This window comes from Biomphalaria glabrata, chromosome 11 (assembly GCF_947242115.1).
Source record: "Biomphalaria glabrata chromosome 11, xgBioGlab47.1, whole genome shotgun sequence".
Taxonomy (NCBI): domain Eukaryota; kingdom Metazoa; phylum Mollusca; class Gastropoda; family Planorbidae; genus Biomphalaria; species Biomphalaria glabrata.
The window spans coordinates 36183912-36204616 of record NC_074721.1 but is presented as its reverse complement, the minus strand read 5'-3'; the positions used below and the strand labels follow the sequence as shown (position 1 = coordinate 36204616).

Genomic DNA, 20705 nt, shown 5'->3' with positions numbered 1-20705 from the left:
CCTATACATACTATCCCTAGACTGGACATGGAGATCTTTTAACACTACATAAAATGTCATAAAGACTTTAAAACAAGGCGTTGTTTCGTAAAATAGTTATAAAAGGTAAAGTTTTGTTTTTTTTCAACCCTAACCTATGTAACATAGAATTAAATGTTTAGATCTAGATCTAGAAATTAAACATCGATAATAAGAGCTTTCTTGTCACATAATTTTTATTTTGTAATTTTTAGATACATAAAAACGAAATCAATTTATTTAAATGTACACAAGATGACTAAAATCAATAGACGTGAATTATTTCAATCTACGATTTCATGTGCCTACCTTAAGGGAAACTAACAGAAAATGGCTTTATTTCATGAATTTGCGTGAATATATAGTTTTGTGATTAATACATAATAATCAATATATATATAGGTCAGTGAATTAATCAATAGCGAATAAGAATTTGTTTCCGTTTTCCAGTCTAGATATAATATATATAGGTCTGTGGTTTAATACTTCTGTTTCGTGAAACTATTTAGTACTACAAAAGGGTGGGCTTAGAAAAAGTGATTGTGTAGTGCTAAGAAGCGCTAAGCGCCTATTCTAACACAATTTAAATACAACTAAGCTATTTACTGTTTTTCCGCCATTTCATAGATCATTAACTCTTTCTTTCCGTAATTAGTTTTCCACGTTCCGATGGATTTACTCATTTGGCACATTTGTATTCCTTTATCCAGTTATCATCAAGCTTCAATAACGTTTTCGTTTATTTTTAGAAAATGTTTTTTTTTTTTTGGTACAGAATTAACTCTTTCTCTCCTAACTGACGATACCAGCGTTGATTCCACCAAAATGTGGTAAATAATTACGGAGAGGAAGAGTTAAAGGGAAATGTCTGCTTTTTTTTCCATAAAAGAATGTCAAGTTTTTAAAATGAAACATCAATTAAATTTAATGAGATTAAATCAACGATGGTATTGTCAATTAGGAGAGAAAGAGTTAAAGGAAGTAACTTAATTTCTACTTATTAAAATGTATATAAGACAAGACATAGTGTGTTTTAAATCCTGATGATAAATCTTGTCATCACAAAGAAATAGGACTTAAACCTTTGATGTAGATTTCAAGATACAAAGATCCAAATTTTTACCATTTTCGTAGCTAACCAATCCAATCCAATAATAGAGATTCTCAAACATTTGTTGAGTTTCATTGACTAGAAACTCCACTTCGCTACTGGAACGGATGCTGACAAGTTGCATGCCAAGTTGTTTACACACGTGATCAGCTTCAGGCCAGGAGACTTGATCCTTTTTCTTGAGGTAACAGTAATCTCCGTGTTGAACTGATTTGCCATCTTTACACAGAGTTTGATTGTAATGTAAGGGAACTGTGGCTGTAGGTCTGACTTCTAGAAAGCAAAATAAATAAGGTAACTATCATACACACTTCTATGTATTAAAATTAGCAGCACTAAGGTGCAAAGGTTATTTAGATAAAAAAATAAAATAAAATGGTTAAACATAGAAAACATAAATACACCCATACAGCGGCTGGACACCAGAATGACTCCTTATTAGACCAGCCAGTTCCAGAAAATAGAGCATTTCAAGTCAGTAAAGTTTTGGCGCGGTGGTTGAGTGGTTAGGCGCTTTGCTACCGAACTGAGATGTCCCGGGTTCGAATTCTGGTGACTGTTTTTTTTTTTTTTTACTATTCCCAGTGACTTTTGTACAATCAAGGTATTCTTTTAACAGTCCATTTAATGATATCTGTATAAGATGAAATGCAAAATGCTTAAATAACTCTTCATGTAGTCAACTCTGTACCGAATACAAAGAAAAGTAGGAGTCGAGTGCAATTATTTATCCAGATTATTCATCCAGATTATTCATCCAGATTATTCATCCAGATTATTCATCCTGATTATTCATCCTGAGGCTGCGTTCAAAATTAAAAGAGGTAATTCAAATTTTATTTTAAGATTAATCAATTTTGAAAAATTATAAAGGTCAAACCAAAGTTTTCAATGTACAATACATTAGGCAATTATTATTTCCAAAATAGAGTGTTATAGCGTACAGGAAGCAAATCAATGATACATATGTTTATTTACATGGGGACATCACAAATACATAAAACAGCATCTGCCTGAGCGCAGCATCTTCATCAGCTCTAGACTTTGGCGGAAGTCCGTTATCTTCTCTCTAATGTCAACAACCTCCTCAGTCTAGTCTCTAACAGTGCACACCTTCTGCACTATCTTGGATGACGGTGTGCATGGTGGGGTTATAACAATATATAAATTAAAATTGCTTAATTTCAAGTAAATTCGCTAAATATGTTGTCGTAACTCCAGTCAATTAAGTCTACCCTCCAATGAATGATTGCAGGCTACTAAGGGTCATCTTTATGAAGAAATCGCCGAAAGAAGCCAGATTAAAATTGGGGGAAAAATTTTTATATATTAATATTAATTTTTATTATTACTATTTACATAACAAGGCAAGCCCTAACCTGGAACCCCTAAAGAAAGAGGACGCTCCTGGAATACAAGACACTTGGAGAGAATTGCCTAGAACCTAGACACCTGGAGGAAGCTGGTTGGTGACCCAGACGTGACCACAAGCAGAGATTATACGAGATTTATTTTTTTATTGGCAAAAGACTCAAAGGTTAAGTCAAAATTTGAAAATGTAGCTAAGTCGTGCTTCTCTATCTCTTTAATAAAAACAAAATCTCATGCTTACCCAGTTTAGTTTGGCATATGTAAGGTAACCTCTCTCTACAATCACAACTAATCCACCCACTGGCAGATAAAGAAACGCAGAAAGGTTTTGTATTATTAGCAGTCTCATTTAAAACCTTGTCATCTGTCCAGAAAAATGTCCTCACTGGCGCCTGATCAGTCCACTCAAAACGAGACCCATTCAACTGTACAATAGAAAGACAATGTAAAGGGAAACTATCCATTTAGGACTACCTCTAATACAGTGTTACCCAAACTGTGTTCCGAGGAACCCCAGTGTTCCGCGAGGCCTGATTAGTTGTTCCGCGAATTACTGGAATCTGCTTAATTAATTTTAATTTAATGTAATTAATTAATTAATCTTTCTAAAAAAAAAATTTCCTCTAAATACTCATAATATAATATAATATATAACATACTTTAATGTTTATAAAACCCAAAAGTAATTTAATGAGAACAAATCAACGATTTTATCGTCAATTAGGAGAGAAAGAGTTAACAAAAAAATGAACATTTGTTAACATTATATCTGATATAAAGGAGTGTATTGTTAAACATTCTAAATTCACTATTTCTTATTATTCGATTGTTGTTTTTATAATTTTAGCTTCAAACAGCTATTATTACAAAATTGATGTAGACTTAGTATATTTTTAATTTAAAAAAGACCTCTTTTTATACAAAATGGAATGAGACTTGTATTTATCAATATTCACAGATTTCAACTTTAAGTGTATGTAAAACCGCAAGCTGAAAATAAACTTTGAATAAAACTGATCTTAACAAAAATACGTCTTCCGTCACACTTCCGTCTCTTGTTCTTCTCTTTTCAATCTTCACATCAGCTTACATTAACTAGCACTAAGAAAGACCACCTCGTGATTTCATCAGAATCTCTTTAGCCTACAGCAAGCGAACAACGCGCCCACGTATACCTATAGCTACATAAGAAACACGCACATTAAAAAAAATTAAATTATAGCTTTTATATAGCGCTACTTTCATGTTTATAGCATGCTCAGAGAGCTTTGGTCCAATCTCAGTTGCGGACCAGTGGGTGGAGGGGGGGGGTATCTGGGAGAAGGTTTTTCCGTGCTGTCTTTAGGCGCTCAGTAAACACAACTCTGCCCGAGTTGGGTGTCGAACCTCGATCCCCTTCATAGTTAGCCAAGCCAAGCCAAGTTCAAGCGCACTTGGCCTCTCGACCATGTGTCCATAGCACAGGTTTTTGCAAGCATTTGAAAGGCCTAACACCTATCTCGCTTGGACGGCGTAACAGAAGTGCTTCCCAGAAACGCTATAAAGTTCAACGCAGTCGCTATTTGCTGTTACTGGAATAGAAAAAAAAAAAAGCATTTAGCAGCAGATAGCCTCTGAAAAAAAGACAGCTGGAGAGTTTTTACTTTTGAGACCTAAAAGAATAGCCCTTGCCGAAGATGAACGAAAACAAAGTAATACCAGAAATACTAGACTCCATGTGGACAACGTATTGGTCTGCATCATTTGTAGCAAAATATGTAGGGTTTGCTCAGTCGTCTAAAATACTGCAATCATCCTTAATCGTCAGAATTGAATGTCTCACAATCACAGTATGGAAAAGTAAAACAGAAGAAAACAATGACCCCTCCCCCCTGCATATGAGTCCTTTCACGCCCATAAATCTAGAACATATTTTTTTTAATTCTTTAAGTTGTCAGATAAAAATTAATTTCCAAACGCCCCTGCCTGGCACTCAAAATTCATAATAAAACGTAACCACAATTTTAACAATAAAAATAATTTAACAATGTTAGTTTGTTGGATGGGTGAGGAGGATGGGTTGCCACACAGCTGGCAGGCTACAATGACAGTCAAAGTTACAAATAGTAGTGGTAACGCGCTTGGCTTCCGATCCGAGCAGTCCCGGGTTCGAAAATCCAGTAAAGACTGGGATTTTTAAAGTCGGGATATTTAGGGCGCCTCTGAGTCCATCCTACTCTAAAGGGTAACTGACATTATTTGGGGAAAGTAAACGATGTTGGTCGTTGTGCTGGCCACATGACATCATCGTTAACCGTTGGCCACAGAAACCGATGACCTTTACATCATCTGCCCTATAGATGGCAAGGTTCTAAAAACGAAACTTTACTTTTTATTTCATTAAAGAAATGGTTCCTTTTTTTTTTTCATTGATTCATGTTTGGCTAGGACAATAAATAATTAAGCAAAGTTTCACACACACACACACACACACACAAATAAAGCTTTGTTTTTATTTGATGGATTGTCCTCAATGGGTGAAAAATGTCTTTTATACAAAGACAGAAATGTACCTGTTTGATTCCAATCCAAGCTGGTTTCTTTACGCCGTAGTCAGCTAGAAGTAATGTCATTTTTGAAAGCTGAAGAATATGTTCCGTTTTGGCGAGATCAGCTCCACGTGCCCGGCACGAGTTTCTGGCTTCATCCCAGGTCTCTAACTGACTGACCACTAAATAGCAGAGAGTATGGAATTTCTGGAACTTTTCTGGACATTTTTCAGTATTATAGGTAGGCTTTGGAACTTTGGTCGCTGTAGTGGGTGTATAAGGAAAGTTAGAACCTGTATATCCTCTATAAGGTCTAGGCACTGAGGTGAATAAAAGACAAAAAAAATGTTCATCTTTTAATATTATAAAAAGTTATATCTTAAAATAGCTTGAAATAGCTTGAAATAGCTTGAAATCTAAGGTTGATAACGGAACACAGTAGGATAAATTTCATTTCATGACTGGATTTGACTTGATTACGCGTTCATTGAGATATGAGGTCGCTTTATAAGTTCAAATATTATACATCAGTGCCAAATATTATTTTCTGGTGCCTAGATGGGATTAAAGCCTTGAGACAGTGTCAAAACTGTATAACTATAAGTCTGATCAGTCACTAGTCTGATCAGTCACTAAGATAAGATGACTTTTCACACTAACTGTCTTTGTAACCTTGTCTTGTTGTTAACTGTCGCTTTACTAAGGAACATATTGCCAAAGTCTTTGATACAGAATATTTGAACAAAATGACTAACTGCTTAGGAATAATTGAACATTGAAGACTATTGGAAAGTTGTTAATATATAGAATCTAATATGTTAGGAAATTTCTGTAAAGTATCAACAGGAAAGTTTTTTTTTCTACAAATGTATTTTAGCCAATTGCTCATTTTCTATACTTGTAATACTTGTATATGTATGACATTATAAAATACATACGATCGTAAATAAAATTTACATTCAGAAGCGAACTGGGTCTCAAACTCGGCCCTGGCTTTACCAGGCCCACAACTTGCTTGCCATATATGTATATACTGTTATCTGCCCTCTTAGTAATTAAACTTTGAAAATGCATCGAAAACTGGATGCATGTATACAAACTTGTGTTTTGATAGCGTATTGTATTTCTACATGTAAATAGACTAAGGGGGCTTATACAAACCCTCAATTAGTAACATAAAAGTAAGAATAAAACATTTCTACAGATCAATCTCCGTACAGTTATAATATACACATCCTATTGATATAACTAAAGCAGTGATTCCCAGATTTGGTCTATATAGACCCCCAGGGGTCCACGAAGACTTCCAAGGGGTCTATGAAAGTGAAAAAGTAAATTGGGGGTCCATGAGATGTCCATGGGGGTCTACGATAGTGGATTTCATTTCAGCAAGTCATGACCTTAAAGCCAAGGCCAACGAGTCCCTCCTGCCCTAAGCTTACTGGTTTAGGCGCCAGCAACTCACCTTTGCCCCCTCTCATGTTAGTGAAAACAGTTCAGATGGCCCAATATTTGAGCCAAACGTGAAAGATCAAGAAATACACGAGAAACTCTTTGTAAAAAAACCTTTACAAAAATGCTTAAGGCAAATTAATTAATTAATAGTAAATGTTTGAGGACAACTTCATAGAACAACAAATTCCTATATGAAACAATATCCGTAGAAACGGATGGCGAACATACAAAAAAAAAAACATTTCCAATGTGCATGGTGATTCCAGCAATACATATTAATTTGTTATTTTAATAGGTTTAAATTTGAATTTTATGTGTAAAAAAGATAGATCTCTCTAACTTATGATGCAGCTTTACATTATTTTTCACTCTTCGACTCACTGCAGTTAGAAATTAGTTTAAAAAATTAAATTCGTTTATGAATGTGCAAAAATGCAATATAAGTTAAGCAGGGGGTCTACAAAAAAACAGAAAACATGGCAAGGGGTCTACAAGACAAAAAAGTTTGAGAACCACTGAACTAAAGTATAACATTTGATGTCTGCCTTTTCGTGTGGTATGTGATCTGGCGTGTTGTCTTGCAGTCCCGGGTTCAAGACCCGCCCACCAATCCCCCTCACCGTCCTGAAAGAGGCCTGGGCCCTTGTTAATATTAGTAAACATCATACTGGATAGAATGGTTAGAGTTGTCTGGTTGTCATATAGAGAGATTATATAGGTTTCTGCCTGGTCGTGAGGTATTTTGTCATGATAGTCCCTGGTTCGAATCCCTCCTTATGCCCTACATTGCTTGTTTCGAAGTCATTAGCTTCATTTCTAAAAGAAGCGTGTGAAACATTACATTTCAAAATGATTTAGTGCATAGATGGGGGGGGGGGTCTTAAAGAAAATTAAACGCCTTCGACGTGCCTTAGATAGTGTTCAATACAAGACCTTTGAATTACCTTTCTTTGTTTGACAAATGTAGGCCTTTTTGCTATCACAGTGTCCTAGAAACCACTCACCAAACGTTGCGAAGCTAATCTCTCCCAGAAAATACACACAGTACTAAAAAACATAAACACTTTTTAGCTTAAGGAAAACAAGTTTACTTTATCTTAATTTAAAAAAAAAAAAACATTTCATGTATACAAAAATAAAGGTGTCAGCCTTGATTGTAACAGTTATAGAGACATTTCACTTTCTTAGCATAGTTGGGAAGGCTTATGCTAGAGCAGCGGTTCTCAACCTTTTCAGCTCAGCGACCCCTTTTTACAATCCTCCACTCTGCCGCGACCCTCCCCCCGACACACACATACAGCAATAGAAGAGTAGACAATAACAATCCATAGTTTCGATGGTCTTAGGCGACCCCAGGCAAATCGTCAATCGACCCCCTTGGGGGTTGAGAACCCCTGTGCTAAAGTAATATTGAAGCGGCTGCAGATCTTGTCAGAACGACTTTACCCGGAATCGCTGTGTGTCTTTAGGGCCAGTGGATCTACAACAAATATGATTTTCTTCCGGCGGCAGCTACAGAAGAAGAGCAGAGAACAAAAGCAGTTCTTCTTTATAGCTTTTATTGGCTTGACCTAGGCGTTTGATCTTGTTAGCAGAACCGGCTTGTTTGATAAAGTAGAAAGAATCGGCTATCCAAACAAGATACAGAAACTAATGTCACCTTTTTATGAAAATATGCAGGGCACTGTACAGTTTGACAGTTCCGCCTCTGGGCCATTCTCCCATTAAGAGCGGAGTGTGTTCTGGCTCCAACACTATTCGGCATCTTCTGGAAGATGGAGTATATATCCACAGTAGATAGATGGAAAGCTATTTAACCTGGCACGCCTTAAAGCCAAAACGAAGAGACGTCGTATCTTGATTAGGGAACTGCTGTTCGCCAATGATGCGGCACTCATATCTCATTCACAAGAAGGATTACAGAGGCTTGTGAATGGCAGCTGCTTGTCAAGAGTTTAGCCTTACAATAAGCCTCTCCAAGACCGAAATCCTGGCACATGTCGCAGAAATACCAGCGATACATATCGGAAATCACAAGCTTACGATAGTACAGGAATTTACCTACTTGGGAACAACAGTAGCCAGCAATCTAGATTTAGACACTGAGCAGACAATAAGAATAGGAAAGGCTTCTGCAGCAATGGCAAAACTCTCCAAGCGCGTCTGGGAAAATACCAAATTGACTACGGCAATCAAAATCCTAGTCTGTGTTCTGAGCACACTTCTTTATGTCAGTGATGAGAGCTGGACTACTTACATCATGCGTCAAGAGCATTTAATAGCTTCCAATTAGGCTGCTTACGACAGCTTGGAGACAGACTGTATGTGCTGGCATGAACTTCGCCGAGAGCAAAAGAAACGAAGCTGCATCAGTCAAGAGAAAGAAAAAGAAAACTGCACTTTCAGCTAGCCTTAAGACAGACGCATATACATGCACGAACTGTGGCAAACTCTGCCGCTCCCAAATTGGCTTGATCAGTCACCTCAGATTCTGCCTCGCCTCAAGACGCAACCAAAGCCAGTGACTCATCTGGGCGCATTCATTGTCTTCCGAGACAGAAGGAGCCATACACATATACATATATGTGTACCCGATGACAAAATCGCTAAGCTGCATCGAATTCATATCAACGCTGCACAAATAGTGCCAATAAAAACAAGATTCTGCCACTGCTGTCTTGCCCACATTCCTTTGGCTTCCTGTGAAAGCAAGAATCGACCACAAGGTGGTCACACTTTGCCATCAATTCATCTACAACAGTGATGCTCAGCCTAATTCGACCTGTTGGCCATTTTTATTTTCCGTCACTCGTGTCGCGGGCCACATAAACGAAATTAAATTGACCTAAAAGAATTGTATTAGAAACCAGTGGATCTAATACTTGCATTAATTTATAGGATATTAACTGGCTTCTTTTCTCTCTTAAAATGTGAGCAACATTGTAGCTAGCTTTACCAACGACTCATTTTCTTGTCTCTTTTTGGTAAATATTCCCATCGATCCTCCAATTTCTAGGCTTAGTTTAACAATCTTTTATTCGCGGCTCAAACCAAGAATGCCGTCATATTTGTTTTAAAAAGCCGTATATATGTTATTGTTTTTAAAACAGCTACAATTTACAAAACAAATATGTTGGTTTATTATCATGTTCCAAAACAAAAATAATTAAAGATCCGTTCAATTTTCCTGGTATGATTCTAAATTCAGAGTCAACTTGAAGATTCTTCGGCTCTCTCATTTCATAAACCTACACATTTTAAATGGCGTGGTACCAATGCATCAGAGAAAGAGTCAGGACCCTAACGTGGGTAAAGATAAATTATACACTTTGTGCAGACGTTTCGGCGGGCCGGATAAAACCACATCGCGGGCCGGATCTGGCCCGCGGGCCGTATTTTGGGCATCACTGATCTACAATAAAGAATTACCCATGTACCTTAGCGAATAGATCTCTCCGTATGTCCCTCAGAGAGCCCTGCGCTCAATGGACTCAACACTTCTAGTGGTGCCACGTTTTCTTTCTCTCATAAGTTACGTTCTGCGGGCACGGACCAAAGGTTTGGAACTCAATCCCCATTGATCTCAGACAGACAAAATGCTACATTACATTCAAGAAGAACATTAAGGCCTATCTGTTCAAAACTATTTTAGATTTGTTTGTTATTGTACCGTAACTGTTTCTATTTGTAATATTATCACAGCGCCTTCAGCCTACATTTTGTTTGTGAACAGCGCTCTATAGATAAAATTATTATTATTATTATATATCATATGATTTGCAAATACTTGCCCTACTTGCGCATGCGTCAATAGTAGTTGTCAAGTCAATTAAGAAATTTATGCACAAATGATTTTGAAAAAAAGTGATATCCAGTAATCCTGGAAACGTATCGCCTTGCCTGAGTTGATATATCAGTGACTTAAGTCTAAGTTAACTCATCAGTGACTTAAGTCTAAATTACCTCATCAGTGACTTAAGTCTAAGTTAACTCATCAGTGACTTAAGTCTACTTAACTCATCAGTGACTTAAGTCTAAGTTAACTCATCAGTGACTTAGGCCTAAGTCTAAATTACCTCATCAGTGACTTAAGTCTAAGTTAACTCATTAGTGACTTAAATCTAAGTTAGCTTATCAGTGACTTAAGTCTAAGTTTATTCATCAGTGACCTAAGTCTAAGTTTACTTATCAGTGACTTAAGTCTACTTAACTCATCAGTGACTTAAGTCTAAGTTAACTCATCAGTGACTTAGGCCTAAGTCTAAATTACCTCATCAGTGACTTAAGTCTAAGTTAACTCATCAGTGACTTAAGTCTACTTAACTCATCAGTGACTTAAGTCTAAGTTAACTCATCAGTGACTTAGGCCTAAGTCTAAATTACCTCATCAGTGACTTAAGTCTAAGTTAACTCATTAGTGACTTAAATCTAAGTTAGCTTATCAGTGACTTAAGTCTAAGTTTATTCATCAGTGACCTAAGTCTAAGTTTACTTATCAGTGACCTAAGTCTAAGTTTACTCATCAGTGACTTAAGTCTAAGTTTACTTATCAGTGACCTAAGTCTAAGTTTACTCATCAGTGACCTAAATCTAAGTTTACTTATCAGTGACCTAAGTCTAAGTTTACTTATCAGTGACCTAACTCTAAGTTTATTATCAGTGACCTAAGTCTGGAAAATAGGGAATGTTTTGTTGTGTGGCATAACCAACTGTGTGACTACCAAGGCGGCATGAGTTCCTATCTCGATGTAAACCTGGAATTTTTTAGATTTTGAAACAAACATGAAATAAATTTTAATTATGTCATCTCACAACAAATGCCCTTATTTAAAACTTACATCTCGTTGATAATTAGGATTAAATAATTCATAATTTAAAAGCTTATGTATCTTAGGCCAGTTGCCATAGGTGACTGGAGATTCATCTTCCCAAAATCTGGGAACTTGAGAACTAACAAACTCCAATCCGATCCAAGCATTCACATCATAGCCATCCATTAGCAAGTCCAAGAAAGCTGGAGAAATATTTTGTAAAGAAGTAAACATTTAATATATAGGGTGACCCAAAAGTTGTTTTACAGTAAATAACTTTCCTGGCGTTACAGTTTAGGGTGTATTATAAAGCGGCGTTACAATTTAGGGTGTATTATAAAGCGGCGTTACAGTTTAGGGTGTACTATTAAGCGGCGTTACAGTTTAGGGTGTACTATAAAGCGGCGTTACAGTTTAGGGTGTACTATAAAGCGGCGTTACAGTTTAGGGTGTATTATAAAGCGGCGTTACAGTTTAGGATGTATTATAAAGCGGCGTTACAGTTTAGGGTGTACTATAAAGCGGCGTTATAGTTTAGGGTGTACTATAAAGCGGCTTTACAGTTTAGGGTGTACTATAAGGCGGCGTTACAGTTTAGGGTGTATTTTAAAGCGGCGTTACAGTTTAGGGTGTATTATAAAGCGGCGTTACAGTTTAGGGTGTACTATAAAGCGGCGTTACAGTTTAGGGTGTACTATAAAGCGGCTTTACAGTTTAGGGTGTACTATAAGGCGGCGTTACAGTTTAGGGTGTATTTTAAAGCGGCGTTACAGTTTAGGGTGTACTATAAAGCGGCGTTACAGTTTAGGGTGTACTATAAAGCGGCGTTACAGTTTAGGGTGTACTATAAAGCGGCGTTACAGTTTAGGGTGTACTATAAAGCGGCGTTACAGTTTAGGGTGTATTTTAAAGCGGCGTTACAGTTTAGGGTGTACTATAAAGCGGCGTTACAGTTTAGGGTGTATTTTAAAGCGGCGTTACAGTTTAGGAAAGGGAGGTCATTTGATATGTTTTTGCCTTTTTTCCCTGCTCTCCGTGTTTCTATTTTGAGATCTTATAAAAGGGTGAGTAAACTTGTATTACGGTCCTGCAACAATTATGTTTAAAGCTTCATATTCAATACTTTTGTCAATCTATTATTGAAATAAGATATTTATTTATAGTCTGTGTTCAATCGTTTTGAGATTACCAATTGAAGAACTAAAATGTTTTATTTTATAAAGATATCGTCATAGGCACACCAAACCAAAAGCAATACAAAACAGACAGTGACACATACACATATTAAATATAAAATTGTGTAACCATTACACTCGCAATAGACTTTAGCATTTTATAAACATGAATATGTGTTAGATAAAAAACGCACGCACTCCCCTATAATTCTATACTAAAAGTAACGTTTTCTGATTACAAGCAAAAATGTCATTGAAATTTAATCATAACAGGGTAGAATGTCAGATCGTGAAAAAAATAATAACGGTGATAAAGAGTTTAACTGCATAAATATATATTTATCAAGGAAAAACAATGATAAAACAATTGGATGTAAATAAATTAAATTAATTAAACTATTTAACATCCTTGTCTAATTTTTAAAGGGGAGAAAGAGAAAGTGGCGCATTCTATCGAAATACAAACCACGGTTTGACTTCATTTCTTAATTAGGACGAATTCTGAAATTTGTTGGAATAAATCTTTAACTATAAATGTTACTAATTTAAAATACGGGCTTTAAGAAAGCATGGTAAATGTGTTTTACAGTTATCTTATCATGCAGACCATAGGACGTACCTTGTTCCTTGGCGTCTTTTATGCTCGCAATCTGCACCACAGTTTCAGAGGACATTTTTCTGCAGGCTTGTTTAGCGTCATACCAGGTCAGTCCAGCTTGAAGTCCACCGATGTAAAAACATCTATCGCTTTCTTCTGTTAATTGAAAATGTGTATGACCAACGTTGGTCACAGTAAATGATGTTATTCTTATTATAAATACCAGCATGGCTTTTAGGGGTTATAGCTAATGTGAAACTCAACTTATAGGTCTAATCATTCTAATTGAGAATATATGAAAATGAGGAAATAGATGTCATTTTATGAGACTTCGCTATAGCATTAAATGAAATGAAATTATAGCTTTTATATAGCGCTACTTTCATGCTTATAACATGCTCAGAGGGCTATGGTCCAATCTTGTTTCTGGACCATTAGGTGGAGAATGTATATGGGAGAAGGTTTTTTCCGTGCTGCCTTATGGCATTCAGTAAACACAACTCTGCCCGAGCGTGACCTCCGTGACCCTATGTCGAAGGCGCCGGCCCGAGTCGGGTGTCGAACCTCGAGCCCCCATCGTAGCCAAGCCAAGTTCAAGCGTACTTAGCTTCTCGACCACGCTATTCTATTATTCTATTATAATTTTTTTTAAATTTGGACTTTTACACCAATAGATTCAAAATTTTGAGAAGTTACTGTCTCTCTCTCTGTCTTTCTCTCTCTGTCTCTCTCTCTCTGTGTCTCTCTCTTTCTGTCTCTCTCTCTGTGTCTCTCTCTTTTTTTCTCTCTCTCTCTCTGTCTGTCTGTGTGTGTGTGTTTGTGTGTGTGTGTTTCTATGGTGACGCTGAGAAGCGTTAGCGAATTGGTTGGTGGCTAAGCTGTCTTGGGTACAGGAGACGCATCCAGGATGCGAGAGTGTAAAAAAGTGTTTTTGCAGTGACTTATATTTTGTTTCAAATACCATTTTTTAAATATTATTACGTAAGTCTACTACATTGTATCTAATTTTATAATTTCCCTATATTGGAATAAAAGTTCTATTTACATTTATTCACAAAGAAGTAATTTCAAGTTTTAGATGCTAAAAATATAATAATATAATACAAACAAATATTTTACATATTATAAAAAAGACTTTCAACATGCCTTTATTCTGTACACCGGAGACACCAGAATTTGTTTACCTCTCCCTGTGAAACCTTCAGGACAGACACATTTAATTTGTTTACCTCTCCCTGTGAAACCTTCAGGACAGACACATTTAATTTGTTTACCTCTCCCAGTGAAACCTTCAGGACAGACACATTTAATTTGTTTACCTCTCCCTGTGAAACCTTCAGGACAGACACATTTAATTTGTTTACCTCTCCCTGTGAAACCTTCAGGACAGACACATTTAATTTGTTTACCTCTCCCAGTGAAACCTTCAGGACAGACACATTTAATTTGTTTACCTCTCCCTGTGAAACCTTCAGGACAGACACATTTAATTTGTTTACCTCTCCCTGTGAAACCTTCAGGACAGACACATTTAATTTGTTTACCTCTCCCAGTGAAACCTTCAGGACAGACACATTTAATTTGTTTACCTCTCCCAGTGAAACCTTCAGGACAGACACATTTAATTTGTTTACCTCTCCCAGTGAAACCTTCAGGACAGACACATTTAATTTGTTTACCTCTCCCTGTGAAACCTTCAGGACAGACACATTTAATTTGTTTACCTCTCCCTGTGAAACCTTCAGGACAGACAAATTTAATGTGTTTACCTCTCCCAGTGAAACCTTCAGGACAGACACATTTAATTTGTTTACCTCTCCCTGTGAAACCTTCAGGACAGACAAATTTAATTTGTTTACCTCTCCCAGTGAAACCTTCAGGACAGACACATTTAATTTGTTTACCTCTCCCAGTGAAACCTTCAGGACAGACACATTTAATGTGTTTACCTCTCCCTGTGAAACCTTCAGGACAGACACATTTAATTTGTTTACCTCTCCCAGTGAAACCTTCAGGACAGACAAATTTAATGTGTTTACCTCTCCCAGTGAAACCTTCAGGACAGACAAATTTAATTTGTTTACCTCTCCCAGTGAAACCTTCAGGACAGACAAATTTAATGTGTTTACCTCTCCCAGTGAAACCTTCAGGACAGACAAATTTAATTGGTTCTGTTGTTCCTAGTGAATTCATCTGCACCTTGCAAATGTACTTATACGAACTATGACAAGCTGATGTAGACCACAGTACTGTGGATGAAAATATTTTTATTTAATTGTGTACTAATGATATAAAACACTGCAGTATACTATAATTAAAAGTCAAAATATTTAATCACGTAGACGTGTTTGAGGTCAATGGAATAGATGTATATCACAGACCACGGAGAAATATAATTCTATTTCTACTCTATTTTTATTTAACTCTTTCTCTCCGTAATGTTTTTTTTTTTCCACGTAAAGAAGTAATTCTTCATTTGGTACTTTTCCATTTCACTCCCCTGTTATGATTAAACTTCAATAGCTTTGTTCTTTGTAATGTATTTGGTTTAGAACTAAAGGGAAATACATGCTCGTTTTACATAACTCAAAATTAATTTATAAAATTAAAGATTAAATCAATTTAATAAGTTCAATTCAAAGATGGTATAGTCAAATAGGAGAGAAAGAGTTAATGTGGTAAACTAATATAGCATATTTTATTTTATTTTCTATTTGCTAAAGGGACATTACTGAGTATCTGTATTTTAAAAAATACATTAAAATTGTTAGCTCCCCTAAATTCCAAACGGTCAATGTAGTGTCAATAATAACAAAACAATTAATCCAACAACGGTAGTCAATACAAAATGATATGGCATGTTTCTATGTCCCAAATTGAAACTCGATAGAATAATGAAAAGATGTCGAACTCAATGTTTCTTTTTTTAAACAATCATGAAGTGTAATAGTAAGAATTATTTATATTTTTCTAATGTAAAATAACGTATTTAACTATATATATATCCAAAATCTAATGCTTTTTTTATAAAAGTAAAATAGGTGCAGATACTCAGTGATGGATTGCTAAACTTTTAACTAATAACAAATTAATAATGAACGTTAAAATACAAGAAAGGTAATCATTTTTCCCCACATTGAAAAAGATGCCGGTACGCCGTACCGGTGTGTAGCGTCACAAAAAAGCCCTGTATATATGTATAACGACAAAGCCCCTAGAAGTTTTGCGCTGTGTTTATATCCGCCTGTCTTTTCAGCGTGTAAGAGTCTTAAAGCAGAGAGCGCTATTAAAGATCTAGTACAGGTCTTGAACTAACCATGTTCTGATTTAGTTATAACACATTTATTCGTGAATGTCTTTGGTTCAATACGACCAAACCATGCAACATAGTCGACTGGGCTACCGTCTGACCATCTGTGAAATACAGAATATAGAAAATAATAAGACACACAATTGTATGTTGATAATAATAACAATAATAGTAATAATACTAATACTAACAATACTGAAGTAATAGGGGTTAACACGGGGGATAAAATGACCGGTCAGTCGTCATAGCAGGACATGACCTGACCACATACCTGTCGCTTGACAAACAGCTGTTGATCTCCTGTAAACACAGGTTGCCACGCCACAGGTTTGAGTTTAGGTTTAATAGGGTTTACATGCTCACTTTGTTCTCGCATAGAACGTGAGACTACTTACTTGTAGTAACTCTGATTGAGTTTGTTCAAACCTAGCCAGTAGAAGGTGTGGTCTCCTACGTCACGTTTGCTTAGCTGAAATAGAGAACAAATATCCAATCACAACGTGGTCTGTTTACAATAGAGCTTAAACTATATATTAAATGTAAACATTTACACTTATCAACCAAAGTCAATGAATGCTGATATTTACATTCACAGCTGGGAAGAACTAGCTCTCGGTCGCTCCTCATGGCGTGAAGCTGTGAGTCTCGGAATCTCGAGATTTGAAGCAAGGAGCGTGGCCAGGGCGAAATAGCGCCGAACCAACAAAAGCTGAGAGAAGAAGCAGGTCTATCTGCAACTGACGAAACCTAGCCATGCCACGTATGCGGCCGGCTATTTAATGCAAGGATTGGACTTTACAGTCATCTTCGAGTCCGTAGAATATGAGAAATGTGCTCATCTTCGACCACGAAGGAGGAGACATATACATATATATATGAATGCTGTTGCGGTATTTATTCATTTATAATTCCTCCTATCAGCTTGCAAACTCTTCAAAAGTTTAAAATGTACATCGGGTGAAAACTTAAATTTTGTTTCAAAACGACTACAGCAATATTCCTAGAAAAATTGACAGTCTACATAAATCTTTGGGGAAAACAAAAACAACTTATTGGCCACACACTGAAGGCTCTGGTATGACCGTTATAATTTTTTCAAAATATAATCCTCTTTCAATAAAATTTGACTGACATCTTTTAATTTCGAAAACGCTTTTTAACGGGAATTACGGCACTCAAATCACATTTTTTGGGGGGATGGGGGGGGGGGGGTTTCAGTATAAAGTTTAATAAAGAAATAGACCCACATGAACATTAAGATTAAACGGCCCAATAGTGAAGTGCGCGAGATAGGAGAGGCAGTTCTTCATCCTCGGGTCCACATAGAGGTCACGCCGATGGTTGTTAGTAAAACGTTTGTATGTGAATCGGAAGAAATGTCAACATTTATAGTAGTGTTGTAACCCTGCCTTGCACCAGTGCTTGTGGTGCGTACGCATGCACTATTGAACCAGAACTGGACGACGTTGAGAAAGAGGAAAGAACAGTGTATCACGTGATTTGGAAGAGTCTGAATTGTTGGGGAACTAAGGCGCAGTCTTTTGTTCTGCCTGAAGACTGTAGTGAGGACCTGGAGCGAAGCGTGGGAGGCTGTCATTGATCTTGTAGAATTAGGAACACGACTCTTATCTTATCTTATCTTATATACTACAGACGTTACTTCAAAAAAGAAGATGATTAGGTCCTACACGTCATGCATTCAGTCAAAGTCTGCCAAGTCACTGGTTTTCCTCGCTAGCTCAGGCAACCCATTCCATGCTCTAATAGCACTAGGGAAGAAGGAGTATTTGTACACATTTGGCCTAGCATATAGGATGAGGAATGTTTTGAATATAGAAGGCTGTTATGTGTTTGTCCTGGTGAATAAACACGTTTATTTATTTACTGTAGAACTTGTAAGTTTGATTGACCCAGGACAATGAGAAATTCATTATTAAATAAATCACTTTAATCTGTTCTTTGTTAATATTTTGATTTGTAAGCTCGGTCTACATTCGAAGATATCTCTTGAAGTAAAAAATGCATTTTGAAATAGGTGAAAAAGAAGAAAAAACGATATTAAGAAATGTGGTGACGGATATAATAGTTATTATTGAAAGTTCCCGTAACCAAATCCCTCCATTTTCCCGGTCAGCAGCTGTTCTTAGCAGGGCATCAAGAGAGAGGCCAGTCCATTCTTTTATCCAGCCAGCTCCTCTTTGGACGACCCTTCCTTAATGCTTCTACCTTGAAGAATAACTTAAGACAGTCAGTCATGGCTTACAATATAACCAAACAAGTTCAACTTTCGTCTTTTCACGGTATTTAGTTGGTGGTTTTTTTTGGATACTCTTGGCCAGCTAGAGTGAGGACTTGTTACAGTACAGACTCGTTTGTTTTCTTCCTCTAGTATCGGATACCCAGCATCTCTCTGTAGCATTTACTCTCAAAGTCTTAAATTCTTCGTTCACCCACGGCGTCCATTGTCCAAGCTTTCACAACCATATTGAGGTACGAACGCTACTAGCGAAGGATACTGTTTTAATTTTAGTGGGAAGCTGATGTTGATTTGCCAAAATTTTCTCAAGACAGCTGATGCCAAGCTTAAACTAGTGTTTATCTTTCTTATTGACCCTGAGTATTTGAGTAATTGAGTAAATTGATATATGGTAATATTTACAAATTAGGACAATACTATAAAACAAATAAAATAGGACAGTAGGCTTTGAGAGACATGAAAGGACTTTTTAAATATCCAGGTCTAGAGACAATGTGTTTAATTTTATCATATTTTACCAGATAAATGTATAAATAGATCAGCCTTAACATATATTTTAAAATATTTTCATCGCTATATTGTTACCTGATACAGAAGGAAATTATTTTCATCTTCTGAATGTAAGCTGATGAGTTCTGCCCCTTTGTTTCGGCAGACGTCTTGAGATTGACTCCAAGTTTTTTGGTCAATGCTCACATAGTAACAGAAACCGCCATGATAGAACCAATCTTTCTCTGCACACCTTGGGGCTGAAATGAAGTAAATGCTTTTTACTTTCAATAATATAATAATATATAAGATAAGTTAAGCAATATCTTAGTAATATTGTTCTTTGATAGGCTAAACATGTATACTGGCCACATTTATACCATATTGACGATAAGTACAGAATGCCTTTATAAATAATGATTAATACCAATCTTAAATTAACTCTTCCTCTCCGTAATTATTTACCACATTCTGGTGGAATCAACGCTGGTATCGTCAGTTAGGAGAGAAAGAGTTAACTGTGTCTGGTTTAATGTTTCCACTTCGTTATTCCTGTCACACCCACCCTCGGATCAAGCTGAAACTTAACACAATCATTTGTTGTACCTACTGGAATCAATGAAAAAAAAAATTAGTTAATTTCTTATTGAAAATTATTTCTTTTGTTTAGTATCATACAAGGGAAATAACTTATTGTTAATTGAGATATGTGGCTGTACATGTGGAGTTATTCACCTTATGACATTTTTGTATCCTCTTTTTTAATCCCTTTTCCCATTAACGGATCAAGCTAAGATTCTACTTAATTATTTACAGTTGGTAACAATACAGGAATACATTTAGAAAAAAAATAGAGGTAATTAATAAATGTGGTTTTCCCTAGAAAATAGGGAGCAGTCAGGGCCGTCCTTATGGCACTGCAACCAATGCGGCCGCAGTGGGCACTGCACTTCCATAGGCCCCGCTCTAATTCTAGGTGTAAATTATTAAATTAAATCGTTTTAACTTAAAACAGGGTTTCGCCGCCTGACTGTCTGGTAAAAAGTTTGAATGTTTTTTCTCCTCTTTCCTACTCGGAAAAAGTTGAAACTCGTCACAATTCTTTCATGCACCTGACAAGACATGAGTCAATAAAAAAAAAACAATTAGTTAATTAATTTTTGATGAATATTTATTTTGTTTCAATTCGAAATAAGGGGAATAAATGCTATTTAATGAGACATGTCGATATATATATATATATATATATATATATATATATATATATATATATATATATATATATATATATATATATGGATTTAATCCATTTATTACGTTTTGACACCTTTTTTTCTCCCACTTCTCATTCTCAGATCAAGTTGGAAATTTGCATAATTATTCATAATCAATAACAATACACGAATCAATCCAAAAATTAACTAATTAGTTAATCATTATGTACTAATTAACTTTGTTTTATATAGCAGAAAAGGAGCTTAGCCCTGTAACTTTCAGATAAATTGTAGTAGTTAGTGGTTATTTCTTCTTAGATAAGCTTTGTTTTTAAAAAGTAATCTTTTTCCTATGGCTTGTTATATTT

General features: G+C 36.1%; 1 protein-coding gene across 3 annotated transcripts in view; it reads right to left on the bottom strand.

Moving 5' to 3' along the window:
- Positions 1 to 20705, bottom strand: part of LOC106075791 (macrophage mannose receptor 1-like) — a 52620-nt gene that overhangs the window by 2399 nt on the left and 29516 nt on the right. For 2 of the 3 annotated variants that reach the window (XM_056003807.1, XM_056003806.1), the window contains 11 exons: positions 19220 to 19383; positions 16773 to 16846; positions 16384 to 16481; positions 15212 to 15316; positions 14882 to 14896; positions 13089 to 13223; positions 11322 to 11497; positions 7428 to 7530; positions 5053 to 5348; positions 2742 to 2925; positions 1142 to 1402 (listed from right to left, as the gene is read on the bottom strand). In XM_056003807.1, the coding sequence (XP_055859782.1) occupies positions 1142 to 1402; positions 2742 to 2925; positions 5053 to 5348; positions 7428 to 7530; positions 11322 to 11497; positions 13089 to 13223; positions 14882 to 14896; positions 15212 to 15316; positions 16384 to 16481; positions 16773 to 16846; positions 19220 to 19383 (1611 nt within the window). Of the gene's footprint in view, positions 1 to 1141; positions 1403 to 2741; positions 2926 to 5052; positions 5349 to 7427; positions 7531 to 11321; positions 11498 to 13088; positions 13224 to 14881; positions 14897 to 15196; positions 15317 to 16383; positions 16482 to 16772; positions 16847 to 19219; positions 19384 to 20705 lie in introns of all 3 variants that reach the window. The other variant, XM_056003805.1, reaches the window with a different exon arrangement.